This window comes from Protobothrops mucrosquamatus, unplaced genomic scaffold (genome assembly GCF_001527695.2).
Source record: "Protobothrops mucrosquamatus isolate PMUCROS unplaced genomic scaffold, P.Mucros_1.0 scaffold3893, whole genome shotgun sequence".
Taxonomy (NCBI): domain Eukaryota; kingdom Metazoa; phylum Chordata; class Lepidosauria; order Squamata; family Viperidae; genus Protobothrops; species Protobothrops mucrosquamatus.
This window is the reverse complement of record NW_015389840.1, coordinates 68678-87888: the sequence shown is the minus strand read 5'-3', so window position 1 is coordinate 87888 and position 19211 is coordinate 68678. Positions and strand designations below refer to the sequence as shown.

Sequence of the window (19211 nt, the reverse complement as noted above, 5' to 3'; positions counted from 1 at the left end):
TTTATAGTGTTTTGATAGAATTTGATTCAGAAACAGAATTAGTTAAAGATTGTATGATTAAATGGGCACAAAATATTCAAGAACCAATTATGTTAGATACATGGGAGGTAATTTGGGTAAGAAATGTCAAGTTCACCCAAGCACAGAATTTAAGGGAAAATTTTTATAAAATGTTTTATAGATGGCATCTAGATCCCCATAAATTGTCTTGCATGTATCCAAACTTGCAGCCAAAATGTTGGAGATGTGGTAATTTAGACACAACGTATTATCATATTTGGTGGACATGTAGGGATGTAAAGGCTTTTTGGATTAAGATCTGGTGGAATATTCAACAGATTTTTAAGAAAAAGATAAAATTTACACCGCAATTATTTTTATTGGGTATTATGGAAAATTTGGATCCTAAAGAAATGAATTTGATGTTGTATTGTATAACAGCAGCAAGATTATTGATTGCTCAAAACTGGAAGAAAGAGGTATTACCGACTATGGATGATTGGAGATTGAAGGTGTCATATTTTGCAGAAATGGCAAAAATTTCCGCATACTTGAAGGATCAATCTAAAGAAAAATTTATTTCGGTGTGGAGAAGATTGATAGATTACCGTATATGAAGAGAAAGTATGAAGTGATTAATTATCATATAGCTTTTGAATAAATATTTTTTTCTAATATTTTCTATATATTTAATATAATTTATATATATATATATTAGAATCAGTGAACAAACACGAGCACTAGGGAATATGATAAAATAATTTAATATTAAAATACTAATAAAACTTGAGCAACAGGGGGAGGATAAGAAAAGCTGCACCATCACTGACTTGAGCAACAGGGGGAGGATAAGAAAAGCTGCACCATCAGGAAAAAGACGGGAAAAGGGAATAGGGGGAGTGCTGAGAGGCAGATTGCTGGCTGGGAAGGGGAAAGGGAAAAGACCGCAACCCCCGATCATTGCATTTGCAAGGATAATTACATCGGAACAAAAAAGGGGGGAGATAAGAAAATAGGAGGCTGTACCACCAAAAAGGGGACGGGGAGGGGGGGAGACGTTGGAAAACGAGGTGGTGCGACGTGTACTCGATTATGGACTAAGAAGTGTGGAGCGGCATTGGGAAGGACCCAAGGGGAAGGGTATGAAAGTGGTATGGGAAGGAAAACAGAAGATGGATCTGAGTGTGTGAAAGGAGATCCCCCATTGACATCCAGCTCTAAAAAAGAAAAATTCTCTGATGCTAGCTGTACGGATGAGAGGCGCGGGAGGGAGGAAGCTGTTACCAAGGAACCGGCGTCAGGAACGTGCCTAGTCATGGCCGGCCCAATAACAAGGTCAAGGAGCCGTGCACACACGCTAGTCAAACTATAAAAACGACTCTCCCATGGACTGACATTTTGAGCCCTGAGGACGTCGGCAGATGGCCGACGAAAGCTAGGTGTTTTAATTGGCGTTTTATTAGTATTTTAATATTAAATTATTTTATCATATTCCCTAGTGCTCGTGTTTGTTCACTGATTCTAATATGGAACTACCTAGGGATCACATTTTTAAAGAAATTTCTGATATATATATATATATATATATTATTTTTAAGTTTATTATTGTATGTTAGAGTTAAAGTATGTTAAATTTTGTTTGTATTATGAATAGATAGCTTACTTTAGATTTGGGATGTTATGTATTTATCCCTGTACTCAGTTCTGGGAAGTCTGAGGGGGAGGGGGGAAGGGGATGAAGGGGTAGAATTATAAAAAAAATTGTGTATTTATAAATGTAATGTAAATGTAAATGTTTGTTTTTAAGAAGAGGAGATGATCGGCTAGTACCCCTAAACTGCATCCGAGGTGGTAGAAAAGAAGGTGATGGGATGTGTAGGATAGCTGGGAAGGAGGAAAGAGGAGAGGTAGTGGTCAAGAGGGGGAGGAAGGAGAGGGAAGTAGGTAGGAAGGTGGAGGGAGTGTGGATGCAGGGGGGGGGACGCCGATTATTTCGGAATAGGCTTTTTATGTGTTTGTTTTTCTAATAAAATGCACCATATTTGTACTATTTGTTCATATTTTATTTGAAAAATTAATAAAAAAATTTAATAAAAAAAATAGCTGAAGGAATAAGCAAAGAAATCACAAAATTCTTCCGTCATAAATTGACATGGTGATCTTAAGCAGGCCACTCTTTTTTTGGCTTCAGGTCCATGTCTACCAGTTATTCACCTTATATGGATATTGCAATTTAAATAATACATTTTTATAATTAGATAACCTAAATTGAAGATAACCTGCATTAATTATATCTAGTGGTTTAAAATACTGTAGTTAGCACTTATTGTTGTTTTCTACCAAACACTAAGAATACTGTTACACGTAGTTCTTGTTTTGAATTCACAACTGGGACTGGCAAGTCAGTTGTGAAGCACAGTAGTCTAAGTGATCTTACTTCAGCTTTGCTTTACAGACCTGTGAAAGTTGTAAATGCAAGGATTGGTTGCAAAGGTACGTTTTCATCACTGTGGATGCTGCGAACACTCGCTAAACAAGGCAGTCACTAAATGAAGACTACCTATATATTATTCATAAAAAGACATATTTCTCAATCCTACAGTTGTGAAAAAGATATTTATCTATTACAATATTTTAAATTAAATTTGTTACCTAGATACAAAATTGCTTATGTCTGTTAGCAATATATTTTCATAAAAGTGGATGAGATAAGCCTAAAGTCTCATTTCAAGTATTTTATTCACAGCTAAAAAACAAAATATGTAATGTCAATAATGATAAAGAAAATAAATCAATTACTTTTCCAGGAGATGTCCAGTTTTTAATCCTTTTCACTCAATTTTTAACCATTTCCGCTGTTATTATTAGGTGCATTTGATTGTTACTAAATTCATCTTCACATTCTTTTATCTCTATTCTAATTCTAATTGTTCTAATAATTCTAATCCTAATAATATTCTGATCTCTTATATGATTATTACTATTATTTATTAAATTATATGCCGCCCGAGTTCCAATGACTCTGGAATGTTTACAAACTGTCAAAAAATATTTTCAAACAAAGAAACTATAAAAAGAATAAAGATGGCAGAAATAACATCAATAAATAAAAGGAACTGAACTTTAAATGGGGTTAAGTAAAATGATGCTTTACCTTGCAACAGCAGAAAAGCCTTCCTCCCTTCCACTTAAAAGGAGACTATTCTGCTGGCATCTCAACAGAGCAGCAACGTTAACTTCCAGTAAAACAATTTTGTTCTCCAACATAGAAGTCAGCAAACAGAAAACCTGCAGAAAGACAGCCATAAAGCATTTCTCTCTCTTTAAAGCAAACAAATCCCTCCCTGGTAAAGAGGTTTGTATCAAAGAATGGAATTCTACTCATTGAAGATCCATCTGGGAACATTGGTTGGAGGTTAAAATGGTAGAACTTTGGTCCAAGAATGAGAGACGCAGACCAAAAAGGAATGGACTTTTCTTGTGCTGAGAGAATAGGGAGAAGGAGGGCTAAGTCTCAGTCTTGGTAAAAGGTGCATAAAAGGGGTCTGTGGGAGAGCTTAGTGTTGATGAACATATTGGGAGAATGAATACATTAATTATAGGCTGGGGGTGTGGAATTATTAAAGGTGTATGTTATTGCTTTGGTCCGAGGATGATATCTCTAACCCCACTCTCTTCTAGCACTGATGATGTTACTTAGTTGGGGTAATGAAATGTCTGCAAGAAAACAACTAAGCTCAGAGAGCACCATCTCAACTCTGAGCTGCAAACATTCTACTTTATTGATGGTATCTCTATCAATGGAGAGTCTCAAAGGCAGTTTGAGTGGGGAAAGCCACTGGTGCAGCCAGGAGGGACCATATTTGGGAGAGGAGAATTACAGCATTGACGGATAGAGATATTATGATGGCAGGCAAGGATTTGTTACTACAAGAGAAGAGAGGTTGGAAAGTTTGTGGCCAATTTCTACTTTTAGCCCTCCAGTCTCTAGTCTTGAACAAGGTAATGGAATTGCTGAGAGTCTTGGGCTCAAACTGATGCTGTGGAACGTTAGGTGTGTCGAAGACTATATTGTTGGATGATTTATTTATTGTAGAAAGTTGTATTTTTTTTCCTATTTTTTATTTTTATTATGTGTACTTCTAAACCATTTAAATTTGAAGCAATTTATATCACACCATATATAAAACAAAATTAATTTGCCGTTTTTAAATGAGAAGAGATTGTCTTATATTGAAAATTTTAAAATCAATTTCTCACCTTACCATTGACTGCCTTCCGCCTTAAAGCACAGGATCCAGCAATCTGAATACTAAGACCAGTGAAATCTTCACATGCAACCAAAGATAAATAAAACAAAAAAAATTAAAAATTCATTAAAACAATGGTGAGATCCTGAGTCCACTTCATTTCTCATATGCATTTTGAAATAATACACAAAATATTTTAATTCGAACATTTCGGAAATTAATATATTTCCAGTGCAATAATCACAAATTAAGAAACAAATAAATGTTAATGAATTGTTTATCTGCATATTGTTCACTGCAAGCAGAAATCAAAGTCTTCTATATATGAAAGTAATGTAATATTTATTTATTAAAAGAGAGGAAAAAGAGTACAGATTATCTTAAATACATCACCTTTGTAATGTAAAGCAGCTTCCAACTCAAAGTTTGCGTTGTTAATTATGAATAAACCAGTAGAGCTTCCAATCCACAAATACTGGGTACTCACATCAGGAAATCTACACAAAAACAAAGTATAATTTTTTTTAAAAAATCCTCAAGTATCTTCATTTTATATACAAGAATATACTTTTACATGTCATGGCTTTATGAACTGGAAATTATGCACAGATAGAATTTCTAACACTTACGATCTGCAGCCTTCTTCCAAACAACATCTAAATCTGTTTTTTAATAACTGCTCAACATTGAAAGAGAATTATTTAGAATTAATTATCACAGCAGTGTCAGAAAAGGAGCCCTAAACAAGACACAATTCAAACAATAGCACTTCCCTGCAAGATGCAAGATGAGACTTTTCTCTGTTTTGATTTGTCTGATTTATAATTTGCATATTTTTTATTTAAAATGTTGATATTCTATATTATTTAATTATCACAATATCCCAACTATACAATAACCTTTAACAGTTATGGTAACATTTAAACCTACTACAGAATATAATATACACCTATCTGATTATTTTTTTACATATTATAATGTAATAAAGAAATAGTGTGTTATAAAACATAAAATAAAAAACAGTTGCAGGAATTGGGTATGTCTAGTTTAATGAAAAGAAGGAATAGAGGTGACATGATAGCAATGCTCCAATATTTGAGGGGCTGCCACAAAGAAAAAAGGCTGAAAGGCAGGACACTTCCTGATAGTGTGAGCAATTAATCAGTGGAACGACTTGCCTCCAGAAGTTGTGAGTGCTCCAATTTTTTTAAGAGATTGGAAATTTTTAAGAAGAGATTGGACAACCATTTGTCTGAAATGGTAGTTGAAGTCCACGAGTCATAAAAGAGCCAAGGTTGCCTACCCCTGGTATAGAGTTTCCTGCTTCAGCGGGGGGTTGGACTAGAAGACCTCTAAGGTCCCTTCCAACTCTGTTATATTGCCTTCACTTCCACTGAAGAACCCACTCACCTAGATTCTTCATCACCAAAATTTGCTGGGTTATCACAGTGTTCAATTCTAAGGACTGGAAAGGTAGTTTCAACCGCATCTTCTTCTTCTATATTGCTTACAGTACATGTCTGAGAAATATTCTGCTTCTGATCTGGAAAATGCAGAGATGTGATTATACCAGAAATAGATTACTAAGATATTCAGTGAAAACTACAAGAAAGTGTAGCTTAATAAGTTTTTATTAAATGTGTATTCGTTGGTCAATTTCTGTGGTGAGACTTTCGATTATTTTACAGTGAAATACACTACATTTCTTATTTGTAGTTTTGGAGCAACATATGGTTTAGGTTCAGTTTTGGAGCAAAAAATATGGTACAAACTCAGCAAAGCACATCATTGTCCGTCACCTATCATGCTTGTCTTCACTGACTTCATGCTCTGGTAATATTGGCATAACAAATTTAAATAACATACAGCAGGGATATTTCAAGTTTTTCTTAATTTCTGAGTTGTCCCTAATTTCTTTGCATCCTTTATGAAGGCACTTCATGTTTGAACAATAGAATTAATATCTTCCAATCAAAAAGTGTAAATTAGAACAGCACATGTTCCATTAATTATTCGCCAACCAGTAAATTGTAAAATGTCTTTACCCAACATTACCCAAATGCTCAAACTTTGTTATTTTGTTGTAAAACTTTTTTCTCTCTTTCTTTATATTAATATGAATTACACAGCGATATTGATGTCCACTAATCAAGCTGAAGATCCACAGCTGAAAGAAAAAGAACACAATCACTGTAGCTTACTTTTTCACATTAATCACTGTAAAAATGTTTTTAATTTTATTATCTCAGTTCAGTGGTAAGCATGTGACCACTGAATTGAGATAATATTCCATATCTTTTCAGTAAAATGATTGCAATTAAAACCCTCAGTTTCTTAAATTTCACCAATGTTTTGGCAACCAACGTCTTCTATTTTGACTGGCTTATAACGTACAAATTAAATTCACTTTTCCTGGCATTACAACTTACTTTTTATAATTGCAGTATAAAATGAGTGAAAATAAGCAATCGCTATATATGCAAAAGTTATATATGTATATAAAAGAGAAATATATAAAAGGTATTTAAAAAAATTATGGAAGAAGGCAATGGTCAATTACCTTGTCATTTAGAAATAGATTAATTTGAGACTTCAATAGAAGGTGTATATTATTGAACTATGATCTAAACCGGCTCATCAGAAATGAAATATGAATTTTCTATCTAATATTATAATAGTAAATTACAAATAGTCACACTGTGTATGCATCTGTTACCTGTCCATCTGCACATCCAGTGATAATCTGTTTATTTGCTTCGTCAATAAAGAGACTTAAAAGAGGAAACGCTGTTAAAAAAAAGTCCTCCTTGTTATTAATGTATTATAACAGAAACTCTAGCACCATCTATAGTTCATTTAAAACTATTCTATAATACAAGCAGTCCCCCATATTAATAACCAGTTCCATTCCTAAATTTGCCTTTAATCTGAATTTGCATATAAGTCAAAGTAATACTTACAAATGGACTGCCCTATGTCTAAAAATGGCAAATGGTGGTATTCTTCCTCAAGTGAACACACTGCTGATGCTGCACAATGTTTTCACAAATTGCTAAAAATAACTGTATATTAAGAATGTGCAACTTCAGAGGTTTGAATATCACACTATTCAAGCTCATATTAATCACAACTCACTTGTATTGCACAAAGGTGCTGCAGACAAAAGCCTGAGTTAAGAATATAATTTATGTTTTCTGCCTTCCCCCATCTCACAGCTTCTCCATTTCAAACTCTCTTTCCAGAAGCTGCTTCCCAAAATTATTTAGAAATCTTTGGTTGAAAACTTTGTTTATTTTATTTATTAAATATATATGATCCCTGATTCCCAGAGATTCTTCATTCCCATGCAATGAATCTTTATGCTTCCTACCCTTGCAATGAATTTCTTATGGATATAGAAACAGTGTTGAATAGGTAGCTACAGCAACTGCCCATTCTGCCAAGCAATAATACTAGTACACATTGTTTTATAAAAGGAACATAGGTTGATAATGAATCATATGCATCTAAAACCTACCTGTTATTACTGCTGATTGATATATTAGCAATCCAATACAGTAATCCCAAACCTTTTGAAAAATACATGAGATTAAATAGTCAGTTTATCACCATGAAAACAACGAATGTGATGCCTTGTAAATAATATATAATAACAATAACAATAACAATAATAATAATAATAATAATATCAAAATTTCAAATAAATTATTCACTATGCTGCTAGCACTTCTAATCTATGGAATTAAAGATAGCTCCTGGTGTTTAGAGAAAATTACACCTACAATTCACCTAATTTAAATTCTCATGAGAGTAAAATATCATTATTCCTCAACCAAATATAAAACAACAATTTTTTCAGAGGAAACTAGATTTGCTACGCTCTTAAACTCCAATAAGTTTTCAACTGATTTCACAGTAGTAAAAATATAGAAAACAAGCAATACAGAATGACCAAAAGTTAATGATATTTGTTAATATTACAAAGTTTGTCGTTCTCTTCCTAATATGAATTGCTTTTCATAATGCTTACTTCTCTGATTTAAAAAATCTCCATTTTATAATATTTAAGTGTTTTTACTTTTATAAGTCTGCAATCAAAAAGTACAAAAGACAGAAACAATGGACTTACCTTAAAACTTCTATCTTCAGAAATCGATATGAGTATATTTTTCTCCCAAGTACAAAATTCAGCAGCAGTTACTGGTGCTAGATGGCCTTCCAGTTCAGAAAGTATTGCTTCATCCTGCCATCAATACAGGAAAAAAAGTAAATGACATTTGTTGGATTTGACAGAATTTGGTTATTTATAACCTTTTAATAGATTGATGTGAAAAATTATAATGCTAATATGGTCACAGACAAATTTAACAACCTTGATTGATTTAAGCAAATTTAATTAAATTTCAAAGCTATCTTACATATAAGGGAAAAAAATCCCTCAACCTTATCGCATATCTCTTAAGCAAAGCCACTGAACCACAATTCTGTTTTAGTTATCACTTCCATTAAATATGAAATGAAAATTCCATTGCCACTTTTAGGCTTCGCCTCCATGTCTTCTGTGTTACATTTACCCTCTATTTTAATATTAGATCTAATTTCATTATATATCGAGTTAATTTAAAACTGCTTACAAAAGCTTTGTACCATTCATATTTAAATTAAATCAAAATAATTCACAGCTTAGTTGTTGGACTGCAGGTGTTTCATTCACCGACTAGAAGTAATATCACCAGTTGTAGCAAGTTTGAATTTACCCTGTTTATATGGAGTAGCTTGCTCGGCCAGTGTTGGTCATGATCATTGAGCTTCCAGCAAGCAAAATCAAGAGCACAAAGATCAAGATGACACTGATCTTATATAGTTTATATTACATTCTAAGTAGTATATGAGCTAATTAAATAATATTTTACAATAATCAAAATGAGGATAGAGAGGGTGTCATTTCCCCTAGACTTTAGTTTCAAATATCAAGCAAATTACACATAGGCATTAACTAATCAAAGGCATGGATAATCTGTAACATACTCAGTGTTATTGTTATTGTATGATTCTTCTTGCTCTATCTACATGTCTGAATCAGTTTATTATCTTTATCCTTGAATAAAGCAACATAATCAGAGATAATCTGACTTATAGTTCATATCTTCCATTCGAATGAGGAAGGATGTTACATAACAAAATGGGTCTTGCTTATATTGTGAAGCTGGGACTTTGATCTTGCTTATACATAAGATGAGAAAATACTGCATTGTAAAGCAAGCAGTTTTTATTGTTCTATGGGGTTGCAAAGGTTATTGGGAATACCTCCTAATACCACCACATTGTTACTTTGAAAAAAAAACACTCTTCTTTTGCAAAACGACAAAAACAGCTTTCAACTTTTGCTTATTCTATGAAATAGTATACGTTAATAACCATTTATTTTACAAACTACATATGCAATAGAACTGTGCAAAGCATTTTAAAAGGAATCTACGGTAGGGCTGTGAAAAGCATTTGGAATGGAAGCTTTGCAAATTACTCTGCTGCAATCTTTTCCACTACACTAAAGCAGTGGAATCCATTGGAGGATACGGATGTGATTTTTTCCAAAGGCTATTCAAAAGCATTGTGTGCATTAGCAGCCACACTAGTGGGAATTCCAGTGGAAGCATTTTCTAATATGGTTTTACCTTTGCATTTAGCACGTAGATTCGATTACCAGCACATACTGCCACAGTCTGATCATCTGGACTAAAGCGAACATAAAGCACCATTCCCAGAAGTGTTCCTATCACAATACCTTGTGGCATTAACCCTGCATAATTGAAACAAATCATTTAATTATTAAAATTATTCCATCAACTGAAGAATCAGCAGTGATAAGTAAAACAAATATCCTAATGTCATACAAATGTTCTGAAAAAAATAATAACATGGTTATTATATCTTAAAGAACTTCTCGCAACATCCTATGAGTCTTCTCAGAAGTATTCCCCATTGAGGTCAGTAAGTTTATAACTGTATCCAGGTAAGTGGATTGAGAGGTACAGTTAAAGCAGCCAAATTGTTCATGTTGCCCTTCTACAATACAGATTCATGCAAATTGAATAGAAATTCAAGAAAAATTCAAATCTGCACATTGCATGCAAACATGATTTTGAATGTATTAGAAAAATAATACTCAGGGCTTGGGTTATAACCATTTATTCAGCAACCATCTGAAGTTACAGCAACACTGAAAAAAGTGACTTATGATGGTCCTCACATTTATGACTGATGCAACAGCCCCACAGTGACAGGGTCAAAATTTGGGCGCTTGGCAATTAGCATACATTATCAACAGTTGCATTGTTCTGGAGTTATGTGATTGCCATTTGTGACCTCCCTAAGTGACTTCCAATAAGAAAAGTCAATGAGGGAAATCAGATTTGCTTAACAACTGTATATTCACTTAAGAACTGCAGGGATTCACTTAAGAACTGTGGCAAAAAAGGTCATAAAATTGAGTGCAATTCATTTAACAGCCGCCTTGCTTTACAACAGAGATTCTGGCCCCGATTATAGTCATAAGTCAAACACTATCTATAAACATACATGAAAATAAAAGATGGGTTTATATTTTTATATTGTTATATCAGTCAATTTTCTCTGAATACAACCCACATTTGTATTCAGGTATCACATATACTACACTCAGAAATTGTTATTTGAAGAGATAAAATTTAACATTAATTTCTAGAAGGAGCTAAAGATTACAATTAAAGGGGAACATTCAAACTTGACCTTCCAATACCGGAGGAAGCAAAATATTTTAACATTGGACACATTTAATAAGATTTTTGAACAATGGAACTAGAAGTTAATAAGAGTGCCTACCTCTATAGATAGACTGTGATCCATAAGTTATTTCAACCACATATATCTCAATGTATTCCTATTATCTGAGTGAAGCATTCATTTTTTATGTATTAAAATTTTCTTTGGATTATGATTTCAACAAAACCTATTCAATACATGTGCTTTGTTCGAATCATAATGCAAAAAAACTAATCTATTTTCCATTGTAAAGAGATTCCAAGTGTATTAAATACAGCACCAAAAGCAGACCTTCTAGCACCTTCTTTGTACATTCATCCAGATTCCAAACTATCACATAATCATGGGAAGCAGAGCAAAGAAGGAGAGGATTGACTTTGGTCCCAAATGCCAGTGCAGTAATCGAGTGGTGATGACCTATTAAGCGTAATGGCTGAACAACAACAAAAAAAACACCATTTGGGTTATTTTTAAGGCGGATGCAGTGCACAAAATCAAAAAGTGTAAATTTCTTTTGAAATGTTCTTTATAGGCCTTAAGAGAAATATACAGTATAGATAAAATCATATTAGACATAGCAATATGCTTTATTGTTCCACCCTCACTTTAGCTTTCTAAGACTGCCTTCCCTTGCAAATATCAATCTAGGATAAGCTTTAGCAGGCAAAGTCCTGAAATAAGAGAAAGAAAATGAGGAAATATTTTTTCCATAACATTCTGTATGTGTTGGGGGGGAAGGGGGTGCGGGGGAGGGAATTGTAAAAAATGAAAATAGGAGGAAATGAAATATGGGCAGGTTCACAAGTAAAAGATAAGGATGGCTGAACCCTTGTAACGTTCTGTGAATGTGGCAGGGCAGTCGTAGAATGAAAACTTCATCTGGAATTGCACTAAGGAATCTGACATTAGGCAAACACAAAACTATGTTGCATCTTTGCCATAATAAATAGATGATAGAGTATCTATTTAAATATGAAAATATGTACTTTAGGTCATCACTGGTATCATATTTGCTGTTCCTGGACATATGCTTTTAACCACATCTATATTCATTTCAAAAGGATTGGCACAAGTGGTGCTTGCGGATTGCTTTCTCTAAAATGTTATTTTCAGCATTAATGCCCACAAAGAAACTTGTATTTAACCTGATGGTTGGGATCATCACTCATATTCCAAATACAAAGTTCATTTCCATTTAAGGGAAAAGCACAGTAATGGAGGCTACAAGCCAGTTGAACATGTGATTCTGGTACTTTCGATCTAAATACTTGTTTTTCAAGAACAATGTTGCTGCTGTTATATCCATCTTCAGTGGAGTACAGGTCCATGAGGTTTTCCATAGTATACCTGAGACATAATAAATTGGATATAATTATATCACTGATTACATTTAGAGGTATTTTGTATTTACACATCATTCGTAATATTGTGTACAGTACTTTATCCTTAGTGAAAGTAGTCCAGGGTCTAGTTTAGTCTCCCAAACTTATAAAAATAATTGAATAATTCTCATTTAAATCATTTTAAGATAAAGTGAATGATGCAATCTATTTAAATATGAATTATTGCACTAAAATGCGCAATTCCATAAGATAAGTCTGAGGGACTGCAGACAGAGGCAGGAGTTAGAATTTCTAAACTCTAAATTCCAACAATTCTATCAAATACAAGCAATTGTTCTGTGATGACATCTAGCAATTACTCAATAAAAGCTTTGCTTGGATGCACTCCAGACTATGCAATCCATATAATAGAATTCTGTGCCTTAATTAAAATTAGTAAATAAATTACAGCATAGGATTTTATGGACTATATAGGCCCATCATTATAAAAGTACAAATCATATTATATATGGAAACCTAGATTTATAATAATCCTCTAGATACCATTTGCACATTTTAGATTTATCAATTGTGATGTGGAAAATGAATATATATTACTGGTTTTAATTTGTTCCTGGTCAGAAAGAGGATATTGGGAAAACATAACAAAAAATGCTACAGCAAAGAACTGGGATTCATGTGGATCTTTTTAAATTAGGCAAGGAAATACCTCTGCAGGCTCATTGTTGCCTTGTAGCTATAGTTCTTACGGTCCTCACAAGGTTATGTTTTCTTGAAGTACCATAAAGTAAGGTTATTTAAGGCTTGCTGCCTTATGTGAACCCGGCCAGCTTGGTTTATAAAACGGTTTCAGATCTAAGTTGCAAATTTCTGGCCAACCACTGAACAGCAACAAAGAGCTCGCTTGTTATATCTCATTGTTGCCAATCTAGTTCTTCTCTAGATTTTGGGAGGTCAGATCAGGTACCTCTAAAATACCTTCTTTTTTTTTTTCCTTTTTTTTAGTTTTGCAAGCTCCTTGAGCCCAGGCAGTTCCGCTTTGCTATCGCGGAGAAACCAACCACGGTACAGCCTGTCGTTGGACTCCAGCCAGGATTTTCTGCGAGCAAGAGGTCCGCGAGAGAAAGAATCCTGGGGAAGAACTGAACTTCGTCGGGATTTTCTCCCGCGAGGATCCCACTGTAACAGTGGGGCGTGAAATATCCACGACTGTTGGGGACGGAACGAAAACACGATTGAGTACAGTGCAGATCCCTGCAGCAGGGCAGCCCGGTCGCGCGCCGCACTTTTTTCAACGTGGGTGGCGGGCAAATCAACCCACGAAGACGTCAATCCCAAAGAAGCCTCCTGCTCGGGAAACGGTCCTCGTTATTGTCTTTACCATGCGTGGTTGCCACGAGTGTTGGTCGCCGTCTCCCGTATGCAAGATTAGACGGTGAACATAAATCCTTCCCAGCTGAGCGCCCGAATGTGACGGTCGCCTGGTTTCCTAGACAGCAAAGACGCTTACGGCAAGGCCTCGGAGCCAATTCTAGACGTTGCTTCGTCTTCCTACGGGCTTCGTTCAAGCGGTTCCGAAGAGCCGGAAAGAATTGCGCTGTTCTGTATGGGATGGAGATAAGACTGCTTTTCTCCTTCCTTTTCCAACTGGTCTTTAAGGGTAATATGCCAAGCTTAAACCCGATATGTGGGCGATTTGTCTCTCTATCTCATTTTTCTGGAGGGAATGGGATCTTTGAAAGTTTGCCTGCAAGTCCAGAATTGGTAAATTGCCACCTGTATGGATTATGAACGGTTCCAGAAAAACAATTGTCTTCTTAAAGAACAAGTAATCAGAGTAAAAAGAGTGTTACTAAACATACACTATTCAAGAGGGTTACTATACTATGTTTACTGTACATAACAAAAAAAATATAATAGATTAAAACATCTATATTTTTCTCTTATGTTATGAGTGCCATACATAATTAAGAAAACTCGATTCCAAAAATGGTGACATGAACAATTAATTATGCAACTTAGATTTTCATTATTTTACTTAAAAGACATATTCTCTAAATCAAAATGACCATTCAATTCTGACTTAATGGATAATTAATGCCCAGTTTTGTTTAGGCTGCTATTTGGTGATCCTGACCTCTGTATGCTAAACTCCTAGTTACATGTATTGTACAGAATTCCTGCCATCTAAGCAGTTGATTTTCTGTACTGTAACAAATTTATATATGCAAAACTTTATATTCATATACTTACAAAGACACACACAAAGACATACCACACACAAATATGTATTTATCGTATGCATATATACATACATAGATATGGACTTCAGACTTTATTTTATGCATCCCACTACTACAGATGATTATGATTGTATTGTTCTAACACATTACAAAATATATTTTTTTCAAAATCTTGAATATGTATATTTTGGGGAGAAATGACCTAATGAAATATTTTTGTGGAAGCATATAGGTCTTGCAGTAATTTAAATACACACACAGTCACACACACACACATATATTCTGGCATATTTATTTTATGCATCCCACTGCTACAGTTGATTATGATTGTATTGTCCTAACACATTTCAAAATATCTTTTTTTCAAATATGTATGTTTTGGGGGGAAATGACCAAATGAAATATTTTTGTGAAAGCATATAGGTCTTGCAGTAATTTAAACACACATGCACGTGTGTGCGCGCATGCACACACACACACAAACACATTCTGGCATAATTTTTTGTAGGCAACTTCTTCCATTTCCATGAGTTGTCACTTCATATGCAGCCTCTTTTAGTTGTATCCTGATAACACGCCAAATACTTAAAACAAAGAACTTGCATTATGATACCACAACACACTTTTTTATATATGTCTACCTCCTTCACTACCCCCAGCTTCCTTTGTGAACCCCTTTGGTTAAGGCAGCATTTCATATATGTGGCCAAACAGCAATAATAAAGGAAAACTATTCAATATCATGTAGATTTCTGGCCCCTTAGAAGGAACGTAAGAAATTGATCATGGTTATTGCTAGTAGGAAATCAGGCATACTTGCAGATTACCTACAAATCAGTTCAATTATACATATATTTGTCATTGTTTGTTTTATATGTTACACTTTTGTTAGTAAACTGCTTTGAAAAATGGTGCGACAGATGATTTTTTTTAATAGTCGGCTCTCCTCATCTTGCCAGAAAGACATCTCGTTTTTATGAATTAGTTTCACGCGTTGAGTAAAGTAAGAGAACGAGGGGCATGCATGTATGCCAAACTTCTCTAATAATAGCAACGACGACAATAAGCAGCCAATGGTCGCTGGCATTTTTCCAATAGGGCTACTAGTAAAGTTCCTTTCAGCCAATGGTTGACCGCTTTTCAGCCTCGGCTCGCGACCTGTGTCCTGTTGCCACGGTGATAGAACGAGATAATCCCGCCCAGCCATCGCTCCGCCTTTTTTTTTTTTTTTCCCCCTTCCCAGAACAAAAATCCGTAGAGCGGCTCGAGTCGAAATCTCGCGAAGCTACAGAGGAGTCTCGTGGCGAGCTGGGTTCCAGCTCTGTCAAAAGATTCTGGCGGCCTCCTCGATGGTGGCTGGAGAGCGAGAGAAGCGGCTCGGCGCTAGAGTGAGTTTGGGGAACAAACCGGAGCAAGCCAGCGGGGGGGGGGAGTGAGGGGGGGCGCGGCCGAGGNGGGGGGGGCGCGGCCGAGGAGAGCTTCGCGAGTCCTTGCGCGAGGCTGGACGGACCGGAGGAAAGACGGAGTGTGGGGGGAGTGGCCTGTCTCTTGCCTGGCATTCTGTAATAAGGCGCTGCTGAAGAGTTGAGACTCCGGCGGCTTTAGGGCGAAAGAGATTCCTTCTCCCCACCCTGGCAGACGCTTCCCGAAGCCCTTAAGAAGCGGGCGAATTGAGGGGGGGGAAAGCAGGAGGCTCCCGAAGAGGCGGAGATGTTCCTTCCGGACCGGGTTTCCAAATTTCTTGACAGTCCAGTGTTTCTCAACCTTGACCATTTTAAGGCATGTGGACTTCAACTCCCAGAATTCCACAGCCAGCATTGCTGGCTGTGGAATTCTGGGAGTTGAAGTCCACATGCCTTAAAATGGTCAAGGTTGAGAAACACTGCTTTACACTAATCTGGCGGGCCTTCTCTGGCGTTCCCCTCGGAGCTCGCGCTCTCCTCTGCCCTCTCTCTTTCCTGTTGTCGGGATTGCAAACCTCCTCGGAGGTGGTGCGTTCAATGTCGTGTAAAGAAACGAGCAAGCCGGCACTGGGTCCGCTGCCCGCAGGGGACTGAGTTTTATAGCCCTGGCCAACTTCCTACGCCGAGGCTAAATTCGGTTTAACTTAACGCAGGGAGCCTCCTCCGTTATTTGCGGCGTAACGGAGCATGGAGCGCCTTTCTGTGGTTTCGCTTTTGTGTCTCTTCTCTCTTAACCCCGCTGCCCCCCAAAAAGCCCTACTTAGCAAATTACGGTTATGAGGGATTGATGTTACCTTTTAGGTCAGGGGTCCTCAACCTTGGCAACTTTTAAGACTTGTGGACTTCAACTCCCAGAATTCCTCAGCCAGCTTTGCTGGCTGAGGAATTCTGGGAATTGAAGTCCACAAGTCTTAAAATTGCCAAGGTTGAGGACCCCTGTTTTAGGTTGGAGTTGCCTGCTTCTGACTGATGAAAAGCAGCGTGTATTCATCTCTTGTCCTGCGATTTCAGGACCCGGGGAAAGAATTGCTGCTCCCTAGGTATTGTAAGACTCTGGGACTCTTTCTGCCTTCAGAATCTATAGATTTAAGATAGGTTAAGATATGCAGTCACTGTGGCGTTTCTATGAAAACACGCTGCCTCTCTGCATGTTTAGGATCCAATCAGTTTAGTGTTTATAAAATTATGTTTGAAGCACGATGGGGAAAGGTATGGAATAATCCTAATTTTCATATGAAGCCTATAGCAGTATAGAACCACTCTGTAATTATTTAAAGGAGAAAAAAAAAACCTGTGTTCTACAGAAAAGCAAATCTACACTCTTGTTGAAATTTAAATAAATCACAGATGCTTATTTCTCAGGGCATTTTTATGCAAAATTAGCCTATTCCTGTCATGTTTACGAAGATCACATTTACTGCTAAACTATTAATGACATGCTTTCAATCTGTGTTATCAAGTTGGTCTTGACATCCCAGTGGTATAAACTTTTTCAGAAGAGTATCTCTGACTTATTTTCCAGGAGGAAAACCTTTCTATATTTATTTAATATTAATTCAGTATGTTTAAACTGTATGCAGTTTTGTTGCTTTGTTACAAGAGTGATAGAACGTGGTATATGGTGATTACTTCAGTCACAAAGCAGAATTATTTTATATCCAACACAGGTGTGATGGCCCATTACTACAAGAAGATACTAGTAATATTGTTTACTTTTCAAGGACTTCTTATAACAAGTGCTTTTAATGAGGATGGGGATATACCTGAAGAATGGATTCTCCTGCATGTAGTTCAAGGTCAGATTGGTGCTGGAAATTACAGCTACTTGAGACTAAATCATGAAGGGAAAATAGTGCTTCAGATGCAGAGTTTAAAAGGTGATGCAGACTTGTATGTATCTGATGTAACTCTTCATCCCAGTTTTGATGATTATGAATTACAGTCTGCAACTTGTGGTCAAGATGTGGTTTATGTGCCAGCACACTTTCGTCGCCCAGTGGGAATAGGAATTTATGGTCATCCCTCTCATATGGAAAGTGAATTTGAAATGAAAGTGTACTATGATCAAACAGTTGTAGAATCTCCATTTGGTGGTGGCTCATACAATCCAGAAGAAATGAAAATGAACCAGAAGAAGTTTCATTCAACAGAAGATGAGTATCAAGACGAGGAATCCGTCTTCTGGACTATATTGATTGGAATACTAAAATTAATACTTGAAATTCTCTTTTAGATTTATAGCTTTGGGTGTGAGCAATCTGTACAACTGATTGAATGCTGTTCTAAGCTGTGGATTGGAAAATAAAGCCATAATTATTTTTATAATGTAAACTTTTCCCAGTGCTATATTGTAGCAGGCACAGTATTTGTATGGTTTTCTCTTAACTGATCAGGGTTAACGGATGCTACAATTCACTGTGATTTTTCAATAAAACTTCAAAATTGTAGAAATATGAATTCATGCTCAGTATTTCAACACATTTGTTAATATATTCACAAATAATGTTATATATATATATATTAAGATAGATATAGACTATCTTCTTTGGCCAAAATAGAAATACTTACATGAGAAAGATTTGAAGAATGGATTCTGGAAAAGAGTTCATCTGCTTTTCCAACCACCATTAACCACCTATTATTTGAAGCAACCCGAATACAGAATTACCTATAGGTAAGCATGAAGATTTCAAACATGAAATGTTGACGTTAGAACATTTAGCCCACTCTAATTTCAAATCATTTTCCACAGTGCAAGCCCATCTATATCTACTTAAAAATCATGTAATCATCACCTACTAGGAAGTACCACCATACTGGCATTTTCAGGAAACAATACCTGAGCTTCCTTGTTCCAGAATTCCTCCAACTTCTGTGAGATGTTTTCACATGTGATCTGGAAAAGACCTTGAGATCACTGGAAAGACAGAAGCTGAAATGTTTTGAAAATGAATACAGTATGTTCTGAATAAACGCTTTGAAGAGGAAAAATACTAGGAAAAAACTCTAATATTGCATCACCAGGAAAGGCCATAAGAAAAAAAGGACTGTAAGTTGAAATTTTTGCCACGTCTACATTAATTTCAAGAAGCTGTTTAGCAACCACGTACT

The 19211-nt window shown here is 35.8% G+C and overlaps 2 protein-coding genes across 2 annotated transcripts in view; one reads left to right on the top strand and one right to left on the bottom strand.

Annotated features, from left to right (window-relative positions):
* WDR27 (WD repeat domain 27) overlaps positions 1-12391 on the bottom strand; it is a gene marked incomplete at its 3' end in the record, with an annotated part of 18300 nt that extends 5909 nt beyond the window's left edge. Inside the window, exons 1-11 of the mRNA XM_015827707.2 lie at positions 12197-12391; positions 11343-11484; positions 9926-10050; positions 8380-8493; positions 7768-7819; positions 6967-7037; positions 6306-6417; positions 5661-5793; positions 4644-4747; positions 4261-4328; positions 3155-3288 (exon numbers count right to left, since the gene is read on the bottom strand). Coding sequence (XP_015683193.2) covers positions 3155-3288; positions 4261-4328; positions 4644-4747; positions 5661-5793; positions 6306-6417; positions 6967-7037; positions 7768-7819; positions 8380-8493; positions 9926-10050; positions 11343-11484; positions 12197-12391 — 1250 coding nt within the window. The remainder of the gene's footprint in view (positions 1-3154; positions 3289-4260; positions 4329-4643; positions 4748-5660; positions 5794-6305; positions 6418-6966; positions 7038-7767; positions 7820-8379; positions 8494-9925; positions 10051-11342; positions 11485-12196) is intronic.
* A 3503-nt stretch (positions 12392-15894) lies between these two features.
* CUNH6orf120 (chromosome unknown C6orf120 homolog) lies at positions 15895-19144 on the top strand. The gene is made up of 2 exons (XM_015827713.1): positions 15895-16025; positions 17768-19144. The coding sequence occupies exon 2, from the start codon at positions 17773-17775 to the stop codon at positions 18331-18333; it is 561 nt and encodes a 186-aa protein (XP_015683199.1). The 5' UTR covers positions 15895-16025; positions 17768-17772; the 3' UTR covers positions 18334-19144.
* Positions 19145-19211: the final 67 nt, after the last annotated feature.